At 40.4% G+C, this 20,386-nt stretch overlaps 2 protein-coding genes across 2 annotated transcripts; both read right to left on the bottom strand.

The window, feature by feature from the left end:
- Window positions 1-5,134: 5,134 nt before the first annotated feature.
- LOC124639639 (fatty acid synthase-like) lies at window positions 5,135-18,749 on the bottom strand. Its single transcript, XM_047177079.1, has 38 exons — window positions 18,582-18,749; window positions 18,089-18,281; window positions 17,432-17,552; window positions 16,871-17,074; window positions 16,522-16,638; window positions 16,247-16,425; window positions 15,738-16,084; window positions 15,436-15,622; window positions 15,184-15,346; window positions 14,867-15,036; window positions 14,180-14,331; window positions 13,889-14,072; window positions 13,665-13,813; window positions 13,397-13,581; window positions 13,197-13,316; window positions 12,996-13,105; window positions 12,729-12,919; window positions 12,449-12,603; window positions 11,995-12,252; window positions 11,789-11,903; window positions 11,437-11,697; window positions 10,919-11,353; window positions 10,692-10,841; window positions 10,464-10,576; window positions 10,151-10,301; window positions 9,793-9,970; window positions 9,596-9,708; window positions 9,338-9,505; window positions 9,082-9,254; window positions 7,899-8,051; window positions 7,613-7,819; window positions 7,384-7,495; window positions 7,145-7,271; window positions 6,866-7,016; window positions 6,422-6,563; window positions 6,048-6,224; window positions 5,869-5,971; window positions 5,135-5,721 (listed from the first exon to the last, which is right to left on the bottom strand). Exons 1-38 carry the CDS (start codon window positions 18,747-18,749, stop codon window positions 5,144-5,146), a joined length of 6,960 nt encoding a protein of 2,319 aa, XP_047033035.1. The 3' UTR covers window positions 5,135-5,143.
- LOC124639485 lies at window positions 10,815-11,661 on the bottom strand. The gene is made up of 2 exons (XM_047176873.1): window positions 11,437-11,661; window positions 10,815-11,353 (listed from the first exon to the last, which is right to left on the bottom strand). The coding sequence occupies exons 1-2, from the start codon at window positions 11,626-11,628 to the stop codon at window positions 10,883-10,885; spliced, it is 663 nt and encodes a 220-aa protein (XP_047032829.1). The 5' UTR covers window positions 11,629-11,661; the 3' UTR covers window positions 10,815-10,882.
- Window positions 18,750-20,386: the final 1,637 nt, after the last annotated feature.

Genomic DNA, 20,386 nt, shown 5'->3' with positions numbered 1-20,386 from the left:
TGTACTCCCCTATGTACTTCCCTATGTACTTCCCTACGTACTCCCCTATGTACTCCCCTATGTACTTCCCTATATACTCCCCTATGTACTCCCTATGTACTCCCCTATGTACTCCCCTATGTACTCCCCTATGTACTCCCCTATGTACTTCCCTATGTACTTCCCTATGTACTCCCCTATGTACTCCCCTATGTACTCCCCTATGCATTCCGCTTTGTACTACCCTATGTACTCCGCTATGTACTCTCCCCTATGTACTCCGCTATGTACTTCTCTATGTACTCCGCTATGTACTCCACTATGTACTCCCCTATGTACTCCCCTATGTACTCCCCTATGTGCTCCGCTATGTACTCCGCTATGTACTCCGCTATATACTTCCCTATGTACTTCCCTATGTACACCCCTATGTACTCCCCTATGTACTCCCCTATGAACTCCCCTATGTACTCCGCTATGTATTCCCTATGTACTTCCCTATGTACTCCCCTATGTACTTCCCTATGTACTTCCCTATGTACTTCCCTATGTACTCCTATATGTACTTCCCTATGTACTCCCCTATGTACTACCCTATGTACTCCGCTATGTACTTCCCTATGAACTCCCATATGTACTCCCCTATGTACTCCCCTATGTACTTCCCTATGTACTCCCCTATGTACTCCCCTATGTAGTCCGCTATGTACTCCCCTATGTAGTCCGCTATGTACTCCCCTATGTACTCCCCTATGTACTTCCCTATGTACTTCCCTATGTACTCCGCTATGTACTTCCCTATGTACTCCCATATATACTCCCCTATGTAGTCCGCTATGTACTCCCTTATGTACTTCCCTATGTACTCCCCTATGTACTTCCCTATGTACTTCCCTATGTACTCCCCTATGTACTACCCTATTTACTCCGCTATGTACTCTCCCCTATGTACTTCCCTATGTACTTCCCTATGAACTTCCCTATGTACTCCCCTATGTACTTCCCTATGTACTCCCCTATGTACTCCCCGAAGTACTCCGCTATGTACTCCGCTATATACTTCCCTATGTACTTCCCTATGTACACCCCTATGTACTCCCCTATGTACTCCCCTATGTACTCCCCTATGTACTCCCCTATGTACTCCGCTATGTATTCCCTATGTACTTCCCTATGTACTCCCCTATGTACTCCCCTATGTACTCCCCTATGTATTTCCCTATGTACTCCCCTATGTACTCCTTTAAGTACTCCCCTATGTACTCCCCTATGTACACTCTATAAACTTCATAATTTTTACGAAACTTAACCGTTTCCAGAAGCTCTCAATAAAATAAAAAGTCCCTGATTTTGAAACATTATTCATTACTGCTCTGCTCCTATAAGTCTTAGCGTGAGCTTAAATTCGATAAAAGCTCTATCTAACACTTATGTAAAGAATTTTTCAAATCGGACCAGTTGTTCCTGAGATTATCGCGATCAAACAAACTCTTCAGCTTTATAATATTAGCACCGATATTAGTATAGATTGCTCTTGAAGTAGTCGCTAAAATTACTTTAATTATACTAAGTTAGTTACTAAAATGTATGATTTGACTGTAGGCGTAATCTGTACCACTAATAGTCACCGATACAAACATGTCGTATTTTCATCGACATAAAAGTGAAATACATAGTTGTGTGCGAAGAAATGTTATACTCGTTAGTGAGATAAATAAATATTTATCAAGTCCTCAGCTTTTCACCTTTCTCGTTAGAACCACCTAATTCTAGATGAATATGTACGTCTTTTTTTTCAGAAAATGCTTTTGCTATGTTAAACAGAAATATTAAATTAACTAAAGTTAAATACTGTATCATTGATTTGCCTGTTATGTTGTATGTCTATTGTATTGTATCACAGATTGTGTGCCAAACTTTCAGTTAGCACCACAACGACGACGTCCCAAACTACAACTACAGTAACGGTGCCCTCATTGATTGTGACGCCAACTACTCCCACGCTATTTCCTCAGCCACCTCCGATCACAAAATCCACCTATCCAGCGAACTGGCCATTTCCGACTACTTCAGGTAAGTTCCAATTCGAATAAAAAACAAAAACATGACGTGGTTTATCGATATTGGCAGAACATTAAAAGCTAAATGAGCCGTCTATGTTTCAAGGAACATCGACTCCTGAAAGTCAGTACGTACAAGCTATGAAGGAGATCATGGTTATCGATCACCATGGTTACTGCAGTGCTTTCTTAGCAAAGCTTACGGAATTGATAGCCATAAAGGACACAGCTAACGTTACACCATTATTGACTGAGATGGAGAAGTCAATCTTCAAGTGAGTGTTACTTACAGACATGTTATCCAGCAAGTTCAAAAATTTGTGAAATCACCAAGCCGTACCAAAAACCATTGTCTGATACAATAATACCAGACTTCGTAAGATTAAGGCCCAATTTTTCAATCATCGGTTTACTTCTATCTAAGGAAATATGAACTTGAATATATACTTTTTACTATACTATATTGATTTTATAACATGGGGTGTATCGGATTAATAAAGTCACCATTTTTAGTAACTTTCGTTAAATTACAGAGCGATAGAATCTGGGAAATTGAACAGTATGGGTAACAGTCTTGTTAACGGACTGAAGATGGTGCTCAACATGGTGACAGCGCTGCATCCTACAGTTATACAACGTAATTAAACATAATTTATTCTTCTAGTAAAAAGTCTTCACCTCTATGAAGATTAAAATCTCTTTAGATTCAGAGGAAAGTTAAATAGTAATACATCCTTTATGAATAATTCAATGGTTCATGAGATACCGACTGGTGACTGACGAACAGCCATAGCGCAGTCTTAGCAAGCTATCAGCTGGTTGGATGGTATGGGAAAGCAACCAAATGCAAAGTCACATATACTATTATGTTATGTAGATTGGGATAAGAGCAGAGGAATGACGATTATGTTAACATAATATATTTGTACACCTGTGGGTAAAACAGAGAAACTAAAACCTACTTGTAACATCTCACACTGTTGTAATTTGACCGACGTTTACAAATAAAGCATTCTGGTTCTGACACAAAACAATAATTGTCTTCCAGGCCGAATGGAATGGTGCACAATCATTTTTGCAGACACCAGTATATTCTAAATCCTGCGCTTTCATACTTCGGCATACACTTGAATAATAACCAAAAGTATAATCACGTTTGTTTCAGAACAGGCATCAGTAGCCCACTATGTTATAAAACACAAAAACGCACTCATGACTAAAGACTTGAATGCAGTCTTGAACTACTTCGATAAACTATTCAATGACGCTGAAGGAGAGCAACTGTTTGCAACGCTTTACCCTTTTGAACAATATCCTGATGGTAACATTCAATACTACTATAACTTCTTTAAAAATATAGTCACCTTTTTTCTTGAACTTTATGATACCTAATTGGCTTTGATCTGGGAACCGTCATCAATATCCCACTTTATAGCGGTCATCGCTTAAATTACCCAGATGAATGACTTACCAGTTTTCATCATTTTTCCAGGTGGCAAGACTGCTACAGAAGTGAGCGAGAGAATGTTAAGTGCGGTACTTGCTCCAGTAATTAGGCTAGAAGGAAAGAGACCACTAAGGAGACTTATTCAAGCTATTAACGAGGCGGTTCAGGACATGTACCCAAATTGGCGAGCACAAACTTTGCCTCCATTTGAAGCCCTTACCAACAACACTCCTGTCAACAATACTTATAACATTTCCGGAGGTAATGCACAAGTTTCAGTACAGATAGGAACTTGAATAAATAGCAAAGAGTCATCCTTCAGTACTGTTATAATCAGAGTAATCCAAAAATACCAATATGCTCCGGTAAATATAAATTCCTCTCTGCACTTCCAGGAAGGCGAAGCTTGAACTATAAAAGAATACTAAAACACTTTTTACTGAAACATCCAAGATATTTAAAAGAAATAAGGCGGCATAAGCTACATAAGAAGAAGAATGTTCACCATAATGTACTTAAGAAGAAGAATGTTCACCATAATGTACTTAAGAAGAAGAATGTTCACCATAATGTACTTAAGAAGAAAAATGGTCACCATAATGTACTTAAGAAAAATAATTTTCATCATTCGACTCATAAACACCAACGTCATCATAAAAAAGATTTTTCTAGACGTGAAAGACATGGGCACCTCAAACCGACGATCAGGAGCGCCAGTAAACACCGCAACCAAAGAATACATGACACTAGTGAGAGCGGAGCATTTTATCATGTCTCTACCACAACCACATCACGGGCTATCAAGAAAAGCAAATTGCGGAACCGCCGAGACAAAAAGCTGACAAAGCAATTAGAAGAAAAAGAAAAACAACTGCGATATCTTCAAGAAAAACAAAGGCACTATAGACTTCTTGCCAAGAAGAGAAAAGCTAAGAAATCTGATAATAATAATTATCCAAAATATTTAAAGAAACTCGCACTAGATTTCTTTAGACCGACCAAACGCGGTAAAAATAAAAAACACAGAAGATTCATGGGTCCGTCCTCGAAAGATAGCAATGAGACCAACGCTAGCGTCTATGAGGATTCTAAACATTCTGTAGAAAACAATGTGTTACGTAAAATAATAGACTTTTCCAGCTACAGCGACCAAGAGGAGGACTTAAGATCCAATTTAAACGACGCATTACGACACGGCAACGCCACCATCGTCTCGTTTAGAGCGACAGACTTTAAGAACCAATCCCTCTGGGACATGACCAGCGTTTCTGATGATGAATGGGTCTTAAAGAACAATATATATAAAGTATTTGAAGAGTTAGAAAATCCTTAGGCTTTAAACATGATGGTATCCATGTCTGGTGGAACATGGCAGGGGGAATATGATATTATTTTTATTTAATTTCCATTTAGAGAGTTAATAATAAGTACTTCGGAGACCTTTAGTTGACAACAAAAATATTGCTGACATCTTTGGTGTATCAGTACACGCCTTTCTTATTCGTTTTTGAATCAAGAGTCATGTTTTGCTGAGCGTCATCAAAAATCAACCCCATTCACAAATTAAAAACTGTAATGTTTTCAAACCTTCATTTATTTTATAAATAAATATTTAAATAACTTAGATAACAAACATGATTCGTGAACATTCGTTTTTTCAGTTAACAGTTATAAAACTGTACGGATTAAGCAAATATGCTTCGCAGATATTCTTTTCTTTGAATATTTGTAAAAGTTCTTCGTCTAGATACTCGTTGACGATAGAGGCACAACTTATGTCTCTGGCTGCGTGTGCTAGCGGTGAGTTGAGCTGGTGCACGACGACGGGCAGCTGAGAGTGCTGCTGCAGCGCGCGCGCGGGCGGCTGTGGGCGCGCGGCGGCGGCGCGCAGCAGCACCAGGCGCGAGCGCAGCGCCCGCACGCGCGGCACGTGGGCGCGCGCGCGCTGGATGCGCGACAGCGCCGTCTCCAGCAGCGCGCGCGCGTACTGCGCCGAGTGCGGCACGCGCCCCAGCAGAGTGCGCACGCACAACTCCACCTTCTGCGCCCATGTAGCAGAGCCACTTATTGCTGCATCTAGGCTGACATCCATATCACCCACCATCAACTTGTACATATGTTTGACCACCGCGTTCTGCAGATGTTCTTCGGTCTTATAATCTGAGAGGTTTTCTTCAACTGCAGATTGTAACTCATCCGGCGCACAGCCAAGACAGTAAACAGTTCCAGTTAATCCTGCAAATGGAAATAAATGCAATCAAGCTGCGATCGAAGTTAAGATGCCTATCCTTTAGGTACATGAAATGAGCGTCTTATGTGCTTCTTAGTTGCGAACTATAACATATTATGACGTTAGTCAAGGTCCTCAATGGGTACTCTTACCTTTATCTTCTAAAATAACTGCAATTTCTAATGCCACCATTATTCCTGTTTCATAGCCCAATAAATAAAACTTGTTTTTCAACCCTGTCTTATTCAGCAACACCTGAAAAAACAGAGGAACGTATTGATTACATGAGAATGAGCAATATTACATTACATCATTTAAAACCAGCACATACCTCGACATATCGTTTAGCAGTTTCGTGTACAGTTTCGTTCGGCCGGTCGAGCCCCGGCTGCAGTACAATGGCGGGCAGCTTGAGGCGCTCGCACAGCAGCCGGAACCGCTCGTGATGTCCCTCCATGCCCGGCACTATGCACAGGTACGTTTGGGATGCGTCGAATTCGTCTTCTCGCTGAAAATAAGTAAGGAAACATTAGTCTGAATCTTTAATAGAATATCTGAGAGTTGTTTTCATGGATAGGAGATGGAAGATTAGATACGTTTAGCCCCCTAAAAACGAATGCATGGAAAATCGAGACTTGAATTAAATTATCAATTTACTGGGGGATGGTCTTGAACTTGATATTGGTCAATGGTGCAAATACTTACCAATACGTCACCGCTAGCAATTGTAGGCATGTTCACAAAATCAGTAGTCGCTTTGAGTTCGTCTGTGTCGACATATGAGAAGAAAGTCGCTAGCCCTTTCACGTCTTCAAATGATGATTCTGTTGTTCCCAAGTTTTGTATGCTGGTGAATTAATAAATACTTCCATTAGGTAAAAGGTAATTAAGGCAATGGGTATGGTTAGAAATATTCTTAATTTTATTGCTATTATATGCAGCTTTAATAGATATTTCAGAATAATAATGTCTTCCAGACCAACATTTATACATTTATAAAATTCTGCCTCTGCGTAGGAAATACTATAGTGCACAAACATTCTATCCTGCTTTGTGAAAGTTAATGTTGAAAGTAACATTTTAGGCAGTCAAGATTTGGGCCCGAACCGAGAATCTATATGTATTTTAGTAGTCATTTGACAAACTTACGTCTGTAATGTAAGTTTCGGTACGTCATTTTCACTAAACTCAACATTGTAGTGTACTCGCAAGAACGTGGCCACTAGCAGTAGCTTATCGTCTTGAATACCCAGCTCTTCTAACGTAGCCGTCGGTGGCGTGTTCTCTTTCAAATTGATTTCTGGGATTTCTGGAAATAAATTGTGAGTTTTATAGGCATATTTGGTCCTAATTGTGTTATATTAGGTAAAAAGGTGTTTGGGTAATGATATAATGTTTGTACAGATTTAGATTAGACTTAATAACAACCTGCCAACGCAGCAAGTTGTTGCAGCAAGTCAGATGTTTGTGTGTTTGATTTTTGCGCAACCAGCACTGTATCAGTTCCGCAGAGAGCGCGCTCCACGGCATCCACTGCGTAACCAGCGCCCGACTCCTGAAAGCAAATAATTATTATAATTAAATTGTTTTTTAAATGCTGAATGAGTTCAACTTATCGGGACATCTCAAACCCACTACCGCATTAAAACGTCAGTAAGGATACTTACATTCTTCAGTTCAGGCAAAGCTATAAAATTAGCTGGGAACTTATTCTGTGCACGGGATTGGCACGTTTGTTTGCCCGCCATACTGTCACCGAGGTTTATAACAACAAACCGTCTGAAAAAAGAGTTAACATTTATTTAATTGTCTCCGTGCACAATAAATACTCGACTAAGAAGCTGGCTAAGTTATCTTTGTTTCAAGCATTCAGAAAATGTAGTGACAAAATCTCACCTTAGCTGTTGACAAACTTTTCGTGATACTGCATCCAGTTTAGCAAGTAATAATTCTTGGACCATAACGTTGTCATCATTAGCAAATGCATATATTCCTTGCACTGAACCCATACCCTCAGCTTCATTAATTAATGCCATTACATCTTTTTCGCTGTTGAAACTATCTGAAGAAATTTTTATTTGGACACCGGCCTTTTTCCATGCCCTGAATACAAGAAAGGTAAGTTTTTATTAACATTTTATAACTATTCGAAATTTGAAAGTCCTTACGAAGCTTAACTTACCGTAACTTGAATTGGAATTTAGCTTTTCCGTGGTCTTTGGTGTGTATAAGGAGTTTCTTTGCACCTCGAGTCACAAGTCTATCCACCAGTTGAAGTCCTAAACTTTCGTCATTCATTACGATAAGCTGACAAAGATGCGGACTGCAGAAGACTCTGTAAGACAGTAAGCATTTTAGTACAAAACAAAGTCAAAGTTGGGACCATCTCATTGACCCACTCGCGCTACTGTGAGTAAAGTTTTACTGTAGATGGCCACAATTTCGGCCGTTTTGGAAGTTACTCATTAGTTTCAAGACATTATAGTAAGTTCAACTCAGTCTTGCGCGCGGCCTTATGTGTGGGGTAACCCTTGTACATACACAGTGACTTTGTGTGCGTGACAAGAGGTACAGTCGGGTACAAATACAGTTATTTAGGGGTTACGGCTGTTTAAAGAAAAACAGTTATTACGTAATTTAATGTTTATTTATTTATAATGATTCTGAATCGCTACTTGAAAAATCAAATGATGAATTTTCGGATTCGCTACTCTCACCGAGGTAAATTATAAATTTTGACTCCATGTCAAAATGTCTATAGTATTTTTCTTTTTTCTTTTGTACATGTCGACAAGTATTACCCAACATCCCTTCATCAATATGACTTAAACGTTCATTTATGAGTTTAATTATTTCCGTCTTATTTTGGTCGACATTATGCGAAGCAATATTATTTTTTAAAATTCCTCACACATTTTGTTTACATTATTATACTAGATTATACGTCTTTTTACATTCTTAGTCCACACTTTTATTTATTGTCCGCGTACCCCGAGATCTAGAAAATATGTAAGGAGTATTTAATTCATCTTAGATATTTCACCTCATTTATTTCTTAGATACTGTCAACGTCAATTTGAAAAAACTTATGAGAAAATAATGAAAAACTGTAAAATGTAATAATAAAAAGCTTTGAATGTTGTTTCATTTTTTGAAACGCCACCTGACTCCTTAAACATTTTCTCCGTGAAGAACTAGACATTTTCGTAAACGACTGTACCCATAACAAAAAGCGATAAGAACACGTCATGCTCGGACGACGTCACTGTCACACGAATGAAAGTTGTATATTTACAAGCCGACGCACACATAGGGCCGCGCGCAAATCTGAGTTGAACTATCTTATAGTTTCATAATTGTGTCACCTGGGTTTAGCCATCAGTGTGTCCTCGTGCATCCTGAGCAGCACCCTGCCGCGGTGGCGGCTGGCGGCCAGCAGGCGGAACGCGCGCGCGGCGTCGTGCGGCGCGTACGTCACGCGCGACAGCGGACGCACGTACCCCGCGCGAATGCCCTCACTTATCATGCGCTGCAAGGCCTGAGGGAAGGACCATTTTACTTGAATATCATTTGCCTAACCTTCTCGTGCTAAAAAACCACTGCTTTCTTTGCTGTACTTACATTGATTTCACGAGCGTCTACACCGTCAAATATTATTGAGAAATCGGTAGTCATATAGGCCCTTTCCTTAGTAAGGTGGAACATGCCGAATTCAAAATCTTCTTCTTGATTGTGTATTTGTGAAACATCCAAAAATACTCCATCGAAACCACCACAGCAGAGTGTAGACTGAGGAAAACGGTTTCGTTAATGTTATGTTCAAAATATGAGGGCAATAAATATATCAAATGAAACAAAAATAATAGAAAAAATAAGTACTTTTTTCAAATCTCCTTTAACTGAGCTTAGAACGATTTCACATCCCTTCCCCTTTGTTGCATTTAGAACCATATCACGGAAACTATGATCACGAGAATTTCCAACGTTCTCAGCTGAAAACAAAATATGTATGTTTAGTCATTATATAATTTGAGAACGAATGCTACGTCCAAGCGGATATAAAATCAAAATCTTACGTTTTAATCCTGGGAATAGTTTGAGTAAAAAGTGTTTCTTGCGTATGTCACTGACGGTCGTGAATACTTGGCAGCCGTGAGCCAGTACTATGGAGAGCACAGCCTGACCAAAGGCTCCAGCCCCGCCGTGCACAAACACAGTTGTTGTAGGAGACAGGGCCTTTTTAGCTTTGATGGCCTACAATAAACAATTGAAATTGATTTCTGATTTGGGACTCAATCCATGGAAACATAAATGCAGTAAGAATTATTAGATAGTCGTTAAATAAGTTATAGAAGTATTTCCATCCATCTCTCCGTGGATATACTGGAGAAGCAATTAATGGAAGCTGTTGAAGGTGTTATGTATTGTACTCACGAGACAGTAGAAGGCGTGCGCGTAGGCGAGCGGCACGGTGGCGGCGTCCTCGAGGCTCCAGTGTACCGGCACGGGCCACAGCAGCTGCGACTGCGCGCGCACCACGCTGCTGGCTGCTCCACCTCGCACCAAGCCCATCACGCGAGTGCCGCTATCACGAAAAGTATATTAGCATGAATTGAATGGCACATAATTAACGATTAATATCAATAGTTCCGAAATCTAAGCTGTGTATCTTATTATGCCACCGAATCGCTTTTCCAATTACAGGAAACCCCAAAATATTTGACTACAGGTACAACATATTTTTTACCTCTTAGTGATTCCACTGAAATCCATGCCATAGTTGTTTTCTTGCTCATCATTGAATGGAATTTTTCCAATGGCCTTCTTAACATCTGTGTTAGAGATACCAGCATAATGCACCTGAAAGAATCATTTACAAAGTATATTTTTGTGACTAAATCAAAGGATTTTTCTTAAACTCTCGATATATCATCCTCTATTCACGTTTTTTCTGCGAGGTATATAAATCACATACCGTCACTGGTATCCCAGAGTCACCGGCGTCAGTGGCCTCCACCCACTGCAGTGCATTGACATCTCCAACTTGTACGCTCTGAAGAGTTACATTGCTGCACACGGTCGAGGCGTCCGACACTGGCACAAAGTACTCTCCTCCCCAGATACCCTAAAATTTTGCAATGTTATGTCAAATTGTAGAATACGGCATCAAGAACACAAATAAAAATAAAAAATTACACTTACATGATCGAAAACAGTAAACGCGAGGTTAACGTGAGGCAGATCATCCAAAAAGAAATTATTGCCTTCTTCAGTGTTAACAGTGACCAAGTGAATATGATTGCGTTGTACATCTTTCCTCCAAGTTTGGACAAGAGACTTCAGACCGGCTGGGGTTGGGAAGGGAGCAATAATGAGCAGACGGTTGCGGGGCGGGAGGCTAGCTCGTGTTGCCGTGAGGTGCGCGAAGTCGAGGTTGGCGCGGACAGTGATGGCCGTGGTGGGCGTGTCCAGTTGCTTCGGCCGCCAGCGCACCAGGTCCAGTCGAGTGCACTCATTGCCATGAGACGCTAACGTTTTGTACAAAGCTGCGGGCCGCACGCGCCCAGTGTACATATTGTCCTCTTCGTTCACGATGAAGGAATCACGTTCCAGTCCGAAATGTAGCATTTGACACATCTGTTAATGAAACAGTTGAAGATCAATAGCTTTATCAAACGAATAAATAATAAGTAAGCGAGGTAAATAATAAGTATACTTACGGTATCGTCAATTGATAGATTGCGGAGAATCACAACATCTGCTTTCTTCAGTGAACAGCCATTGTTCTTTGCTGAACTAAAGTCTTCTAAATCGCATTCTTCATAATCAATGGTGACACCGTTAACATTAGGTCCAACATTCTTTATTTTTTCAAAGACAGCGCTTTTCGATCGGTTGTTAGTAACAGCCATAACTTTTATGGAATCTTTGTTGATGTTTTCAGTAATTATTTGCAAAAACACTTGAAGTGAAGTTGAGAGCTGGAAATAATCATAAAACTTGATAAAATAGATTTTGTGTGTAGAATAATAACTATTGTAACCTATTATTTCTTATTACAAAAATACTCACTTGCTGGTCTACTTGGAAATTTGGCACAAACTTCAGAGACTGCATTTTCATCTTTCTTGTACTTATTGCTGACAAATTACGATAATTGATGTTCTCCAGAATAACACCACCACATCTAAGAAAAGTATGAAAACATAATTATTATAAAATTTTTCTCCTAGTTCTCACATATTATTAAATATACTAAAAATCTGCTTATAGTTTACCTAGTAAAGTCATGTTCTTCTAACACCTCAGCTTTGTACAAGACTTTGTCTTCTGACGTGATTTTTTCCGCGTTTTGATGCTTTTCGACGTCAATAGCGAGTCTCCTGATGTGCGTGGGCAGCGTGACGGCGCGGTGCGGCTGGCGCAGCATGTTGAGCTGCAGCAAGCCGTCGAGGAACGTCACCCAGTTGTCGCGCCACGCCAGCGCCGCCGCGCTCAGCGCGCTGTCACACCCCTCCATGCTGCGGAACTCACCGCTGTGCGAGATACTTTAATTTCAGTATTGTTAGGAAAACATATACATTCATTTCAGTTTAATCTAAAACGTCTTAGCATTTCCTAAACTAGAATTCTATTCTCCAAGTTAAGATCTATCATTCATTCCAACATCGTACTATTTCTAGTTATATTTTGAAGAAAATGTAAGTTAAGAAAGTTATATTTTTACAATACCTGTACATATAATCTCGTTCACGCAGTAAATCATAAATGTCGTCACAGTTGAGCTCCATCTCTTCGGAGCCTTTGAATTGCACTTCATCTTTCTTACCGCTTTTTACGGAGTCAAAGATTGTGCCTGTTGCCACCTTGACGTCTTGGTCAAACACCTGTAATATAAATTAACAAAAAGTTAGTTTATTTAAACTATGGGAGATCTATTATGTAACAGCTGCAGATTTAAATTGGAAAAATATATTTTAAAGGCAAATAGGGGTGATTCTGCAAGGCATACCTCAAACGATCCAGTTCCTTTTTGCAGGGCAACTCTTAGCTTGAGTTGGCTCTGGGAGTGCATGACGGGCTGTGCATACAGGTGCACATCACGGAATTCTACTGACAACTGCTTCTTAGGAACATTCAGGGTCATGGCCAGGGTATCCCATACAGCCACCAATGAGGCCATAAACGGGAACACCGTATTTTCTGAAATAGTCGTAACATGTTTAGCAAGTTCGCTCAGCAGTATGATGGCATCTACGTGTTTAGAAAAGTTAAATACCTCTGATGATGTGTCCTTTAAGATATTCATGTTCTTTATCGTGCAAAGACATAACGTAAGTACAAGCTGCGCCGAATCTTCTAGCTGCTGAACGGTATACAGGTAAAAGCCTGAAAATCAAAACACATGTAGATAGTAGTCTCGTTTCAAAAAAATCTTGGTGTGAAGTTCCAAAGGATGTTAAACCAATAAAATGCTCACCATTTTTCTCCATGTGCCCACTCGATAAGATTGGACAAGAATGGCGTCTCTGTAGACACCGGCATCTCGACCTTAGGGTAGAGTATGTGAACTTTTGGGTTGTAACCTTCCATGTACAACCTGGGAATTAACATAATCAATTACATAATTGTCACCGAGAATATAAACATGCAATAGTACTTTAAACTAATAGTACTGACTTCCCAACAGCTTCAAGCAGTAGGTACGTATTGTCGGGATGGGCGCGCCTGGTAAGCGCAATGTTCTTACAGTCGCTGGGGAGAGATCGCTTCAGGATGGCCTGCAGTAGACCATGGGGAGCTACCTCCACCAACACCGCGTTACTCGGTATATGCTTCATCGTCTCCTCGAACAGCACTGGGTTCTACAAATCAAACACCATAGTTAGGAAATACAAAAACCTTTAACATAAGAGACTATATGTACGAAAATATATGAAGTTCTTACCAAAAGATTGTTCGTGTGATATTCCGCTGAAGAGTACTTAGCTAGGGATTCTTCCCACCTATCTTCTGGTACAGAAGTCGATACCCAACGCTTGCTACGTTCTCTGGGAGTCTTAATAACTTCCTTCAGGTATTTCAGCAAACCAGGACCTGTAGCAACAAAAACAAAAACTGTATCGGCGACCAAAGTTAGATAAAAATACCGATAATTTAGAATATATTTACCAGCATCAGCAATATAACGTGAGTGATAGGCAATGTTGGAGCATGGAACTTCCTTAGCGAAAATTCCCTTTTCAGTCAACTCAGCCACAAACTCGCGCATCTTATCAGCGGGTCCCGAAATAGTGCTAGACTCAGGTCCATTGTGACAAGCTACCTCTATCTCGGGAGGACACATTTTTGAAATCTGTCGATAAAAAATAATAGAAGATATTAATCTATTACATAATACAACATAATTAAAAGTTCACATACCTATCTCAAATCTTGTAGAATCAGAAATACGTTATGTACCTGTTCATATCCCACTCCAATAGCAGCCATCGATCCACGTATGAATGGAGTTTGCAATGATACCAGACCGCGACTGTAAGCCGACAATATCATTTCTTCTGCCGTTAAACAGCCATCAGCGTACGCGCACCCCAATTCACCAACACTGTGACCTGTTTTATTAGAAAGTCGTTAATTTCAGAAAATCTTATCCAAATAAATATCTATTTTGTCTTTAGGCGATTCTCACACTGCCCCGCATGATGCAGCGTAGCGCGTGGATGCGTGTTCTTCCGTTGTTTGTAAGTATCTCCGTTTGTATGGAAAACACGCACAGTCCAACACACTGAAAATGCATCCAAACGCGTTCATGCGGATCACGCGCATAGACGCGGAGAAACATGCACCCCCGCGCGTAGGTGCGGGGCGAGACACAAGGTATGGCACACCGAATAGCGCAGTGCCGCGCGTGATTTTGAATGGGAGTGACGTGTGTGTTTGAAAATGGATCTCGATGAGAGCCGCCGTGCGAATCTACAAAACGCACCTACGCGCGTGAGTGCGCAAAAAAACCCGCACGATGAATCAGATCTAGACTCCCGCAGGAACTCCCGTAGGTGCGTCGACACGCAATATGCAGCATGATGCGGGGCAGTGTGAAGATCGCTTTACTCTGCCTGATTTTATTAAAAGTTTTTAAAGTATTACCTATGATTCCATCTGGTACCAATCCAAGTTCCCGTAGAACATCAGTGAGACCTATCTGAATGGCAGCTATTCCCACGAACGAGTGCAGAATATTGTTGAACATCGTCTTTTCAGGAGATGTGATTATATTGACGATGTCGATGCCCTTCGGTTCTAGAGCTACGCGGCATCTGAAATGTGGATTATATATTTTAATTCATAATGACATAGGTTAGGAAGGTTAAAAATTGTAGTCTTGTAAAGAAAGGGTAAAAATTAAAAGTGGACGATTTCCTTATTTCTACATTGTAAATATTGATGATGATGAAAATAAATACCGCTCTATAGCAGCAGTGAAGATAGGTATACGCATGAGTTGCGCGCCCATTCCAGCCCACTGCGAGCCCATCCCGCTGTACACGAACCACAGCGGTCTGCGAGCGTCGTCGAAGTACTCAGCCTGCTCACATAGAGTCACAGTCTTCTGTTCTTCGTCCGTCTCTAGAAAATTAAAAAGGTTTCAGTCATCATCAAATCTTAATTCCGTTAAAGGTTCCATTAAGTTTCCACAACCATTAAGGTTTACTTACGAAGAATTATGAATCCTCTGCCCAAGTGGCCCGTGATGTTATACTGGTGAATGTTGTGTAGCAGAGCTAATTCCTCGGGGTCTATTGGGTGCGACTTCAAATATCCAAAGATCTTCGAAACGGTGCTATCTTGTCTCGCGGATAGTGTCACGAGATGCGGGATGTTACTCTTGTACCGTGTTGTGTCCTGAAAGACCACAATAGGAATTAGAAGACTGACGTGAGGTGATATGATGTGGGGTTGACAAGTACAGTCGTTTACAGAACCAGAATCAACAGGTTTAACTGTTCTAGGGTCATACCTTGGGCTTGTAATGTCCATGTAGCAGAACATGCGAGTTAACACCAGTCACGGACATCCCATTGACGGCGACATAGCTGCGCTGGATGGGCTCGTGCTTCGTAACCACGCGCATACGCCCGTCTCGTATTCCCGCCACATCTTGTCGTGGATTCTCACAATGCAGGTTAGCTGCTATCTCTCCACGCCGGTAACCCAACAAAACCTTCGTTATAGCAGATATGCCTGAAGCGGCTTCACCGTACCCAATGTTACTAATGACGCTGCCTACAAGAAGTGGCTCTTCCTTTCCTTTGCAGAACACCCTGTCGATGGCTTCTAATTCTGCTTTGTCGGCCTCCGATGAAGCTGGAATAAAAATATATCTTTATTTAGAAGAAGCTCCCAAAATGGTACATCGTTTTTTAATGTTTTATCGATTCTGCGTCATTTTTTTAGTAAAACACAACGAAATGTTAATTAATCTTATGCATAATGTTAACTAGAGTGGAATGCATAAATTATAAATACCTGAACCAAAAGCTTCAACGTATTCGACAGCATGCGGTGGCACCCGCGCTTCCTCATAAAATTTGTTCAAGAAGTTAACAGTCGATTCGGGGTTTCTGATGTAACCATATTGAGGGCCTGTTTCTGTCTTTAAAAGACCAACAAATTCCGTTTTCGCGTGCATCAAGTCTGCGTAAATCCTGTAAAAAAATAATTTATATTTAGGAAAAACTTAGACCTTATTTCTGTAAACTTAGGTCTAGATAAATAAGATATAAATCATTAGCTAAACGTACCTCAAAGCATCTTTAGCCTTCTGCAGAAACAGAACGTTAATAGCTTCTGACTTAACGCAGCCGTCGGCATTCGTATCAAACGACTTCGTTTTTCCGTCCACCGCCTGGTTTATGATTCTGCATACAGAAAAGTACAAAACTTATTTATTACTCAACCTACAATTGAAAAAATATAATATTAATACTTAGGAATCCCCTCGGGTAAACCTTTTGATTTGCAAGGGATAGACTGGAAGCCAACCCCAACATATTTAGGAAAAGGGAGATCAAGAATTGACAAGGAATATAAAATCATTGCGCCCGCAGTCATTTTCTCAAGACACAAATTACTACTTGTAGGTATGTTCACCTTCCATAATGCACCGTAGACTGAGGATGCAGACACAAGTAGCTCCCGCCGACTATAGCAGCCTCGCACTCCCCTCGACTCATGGCGAGGTAGGCTTGCTCAAGTGCCGCGGTGGAGCTGCAGCACGCCTCGTCGATAGACATGGACGGACCCTTCGCGTTCAGCCAGTACGAGATGCGGTTCGCGAACATAGCCTTACAACACCTGGAAATAATCTTGATCTTAGAAATCTGGACATCTTTTTTTTTCTGCTGGGAAATTATCATGACTCCTCCCGCTGTGGGTTAGCCGCGGTGGGAGAGTTTGACTCTTACTGACTTAAGCCCATCATGTTCCTTCGTAGGTCTTTTATGTACCAAGGCCGCGGTAACTCTTTCGAACCATCTCGCAGCCCAAAACAATCCCGCAGCCCAAACCCCGGCATCTTAAATTCATAACATATTTTTTTCTAAAATGACAAATCTCGCCTTGTCTGTCTTCTACAAAAGCCCAAGACTAGGGTCTAATTCCTAAAGCATTGTTGATCAAAATTGAAGCTATGCTAATATAACTATTTCTTACCCAGTTATACCCAAGCCTGATCTAGAAGCCGCGTCGTAGAAAGAAGCTTTTTCAGTTTCCGAGAAGCAGGATCCGACGAATACTCCAACCTTTTTACCAGACAAGCTCTCGGGGTTCACTCCTAGAAGAGTAAAAACCGTTTAACATATATTCCTTGATCGTAAAAATAAAATAATACTTACTAAGTATTATTTTATTAGAACATGTAAGTCAACCATCCTGGGCCTTTAAATATTTATTTTTTAAGTTGAATTTTCAGCTCTGATCAACGGTCATGGATCAATAGGTTAACTTTAACATTAGACTATTAATTATTTAATTTGGATATTTTTAGGCAATTATGTGCATTTGATCATATAATAGAAACAAATATATGCATTTATTCTTCTTGTTTTGTATAATAAGTAGAACCGTAGGTACTTTAAATTAACTATATTCCGAAAATTGACTGCAACTGTTTTTTTATGTATTTACGCATAATGTAGATACACAGCCACAGTTTCTATAACTGTTCCTTATACATACATACATCATCATACTTAAAACTTAGTATTGGAACCACCTACAAATTAAAACTTTATATGAATAGTCGTAGCCTACTAATCCTACTACTGCGATGTAAAGATAGGAAGAACATTTAGGCAGAGTGTAGCTTACCTGCATCGTAAATGGCATTATACGCCTGTTCGAGGACCTTGCGGGACATGGGGTCCATATTGTTGCTGAGGCGGTAGTGCACCCTGAAGAACTGGGCATCGAACCGGTCCAGGTCCGGCACGGTGCCCACGTGCTGCGCCGCCTCGGGATGCGTCACCGACCAGCGGAGGCGGTCCGACGTCAGCGGATTCACCTGAAGAGAAAGGCATTATTTATAGTGTTGGATTTTAGAGTAGTTAGGTCGATGCTTTTACTGTTGATAGTGGTAACTTTACGGTTGATTGGTTAACTACATCTACAGTACATCTGCTGTCTCTGATTCCATCTCCTAAACCATAAGAGGCGTGCCGTCAGATTTTATAGGATGAAACGCTTATGGCAAATATATTATACACACTTTCAATACCTAAGTTACAAATATAGCCTAGAGTAATATGTACGACAAACTTTATTACCCCCATAAGAACCTCTTTTAAATGATCACGCATCAAACCTTATTATACAGGATATCTTCCAAGTCCTTAACGTGCTGCGAGGAGGGGAAGAGCCCTGACATGCCGGAGATGACGACCCTCTCGCCGTCAGGGACAGGTGACTTCCCCGACACGCCCTGTCTCTCCTGCTGCGGCTCCACGGCAAGTTCTTGCGGAGTCGGCGCCATTGTCAAACTGCATGGTCAGAAAGGAGTAACAATTAGAAAGTGTTATCTGTGGTGTGTTAATCTAGTGATTGACGTTAGGAGGGCTGGAAGAAACGAAGGCTCCAAGATGTCTCCAGATATTCTTGTAGAAAAATAGATATAAAGTCTCCCAGCTACCTGATGCACATTCTAGGATCGGACTTACATGAAAATACATTTTTAAAGAAGAAAAATTAAGACTGAACATCAGAACGTCAGAAATTTACAAACGACAGCCCCCAAAACGCCCACCCTTCACCACGAACTCCCCAGAAGTTACTCAGTTGCACCATTTAACTATCCACTAATTTAACTAAACCACAATCAGCCGTATACTTGCCGCCCCTTGGCAAACCAAAAATGGTTCGATTATAGTTATATTTAGTTAAATGGTACAACTCACCGTTAATATTAACAATCAGAATACTGTTTCAGTACTTACGTGTAAATAATTAAACGAAATAATTCTTTAATTTGGAAACCACACCGAAGCCTTGTGATAGCTCAGTGCAAGTGATTTCGAATCGAAATTTCTCCTATTTATATAGATTGAAATAAACATAACATTTAGCTATTGACCGTGGATGAACTCAAACGGTTCGGGACGTTGAACCAATTATTTTGACGTGTAAGTTTTTTTGTGTTAAAGTTTTGTGGTGACACACCTACTTATATATCAAAGTTAAATACTTTCGTTAGTTTCAGGGAAATTAATCTTACAGATGATTTTTATCGCTTATGAACAGGAATAGAGACCAATTTTCGGATAGGAATTTCTAGGTACGCATTTGTCGTAAGTACCTACTTATTGTTATGAGTAAGTAGTGATGACGTTAAAAATATGATTGCTAGTCAAATCAATTCGGAATAACAAAGTTATAGAGGACTCAATAACTGCACCCATTGCCGATTTTTGGAGTGGATAGGTATACATTGAGTACCTACCTCGCCTTGATCAGTTCACACATCTCCCTATCTTACTTCGCTATTTTTAGAAAGTTTCTTGAAGCCCACAATGAGATTTTTGCCCGACCCGGGAATTGCACCCGACTAGAAATCATAGGTACGTACCTAATTGCATATACCTACATGATAAGCAGCGCCCAGTGACGGCATCAGGGTGCACACTATATTTATGTGACGCATAAAATTACAATATACTATGAATGTAATTATGTATGTGTTTTTTAACTTAAGGTTAACTTTGAAACTACTTTATTTGCATAACATTAAGTGATAGTTTTAAGTTTTACTCGAAAATCCCGTGTCGTGAATGTGTGATTGTAACATGTTCATACGTAGTAATAGGTACTCAGGAATGACGTTGATATAGTTGAACGTTGACGTATAATTACGTATATAGGTAAGTACTTGAGCCAGCTGGTTCTAGGCTGTCTAGCAGTAGGTAACGTTTGTTGCCCGTGGTACTACCAATAGTACTACCAGTAGTACCACGGGCAAATTTTTCTTCCCGTAGTACTACCAAGCGGTCTGGTAGTACCACAGGCAAGAAAAAACTGCCCGTGGTACTACTGTCAATATTTTAGTTTTTTTTCAACCCTTTTGTTGTCACAGTTGATATTGTCATCCTAGAAAGAGAATTGAAATATATTTATTTT

This window comes from Helicoverpa zea, chromosome 19 (assembly GCF_022581195.2).
Source record: "Helicoverpa zea isolate HzStark_Cry1AcR chromosome 19, ilHelZeax1.1, whole genome shotgun sequence".
Lineage (NCBI taxonomy): Eukaryota > Metazoa > Arthropoda > Insecta > Lepidoptera > Noctuidae > Helicoverpa > Helicoverpa zea.
The sequence above is the reverse complement of the archived record's forward strand: the minus strand, read 5'-3'. Positions and strand labels throughout refer to the sequence as shown.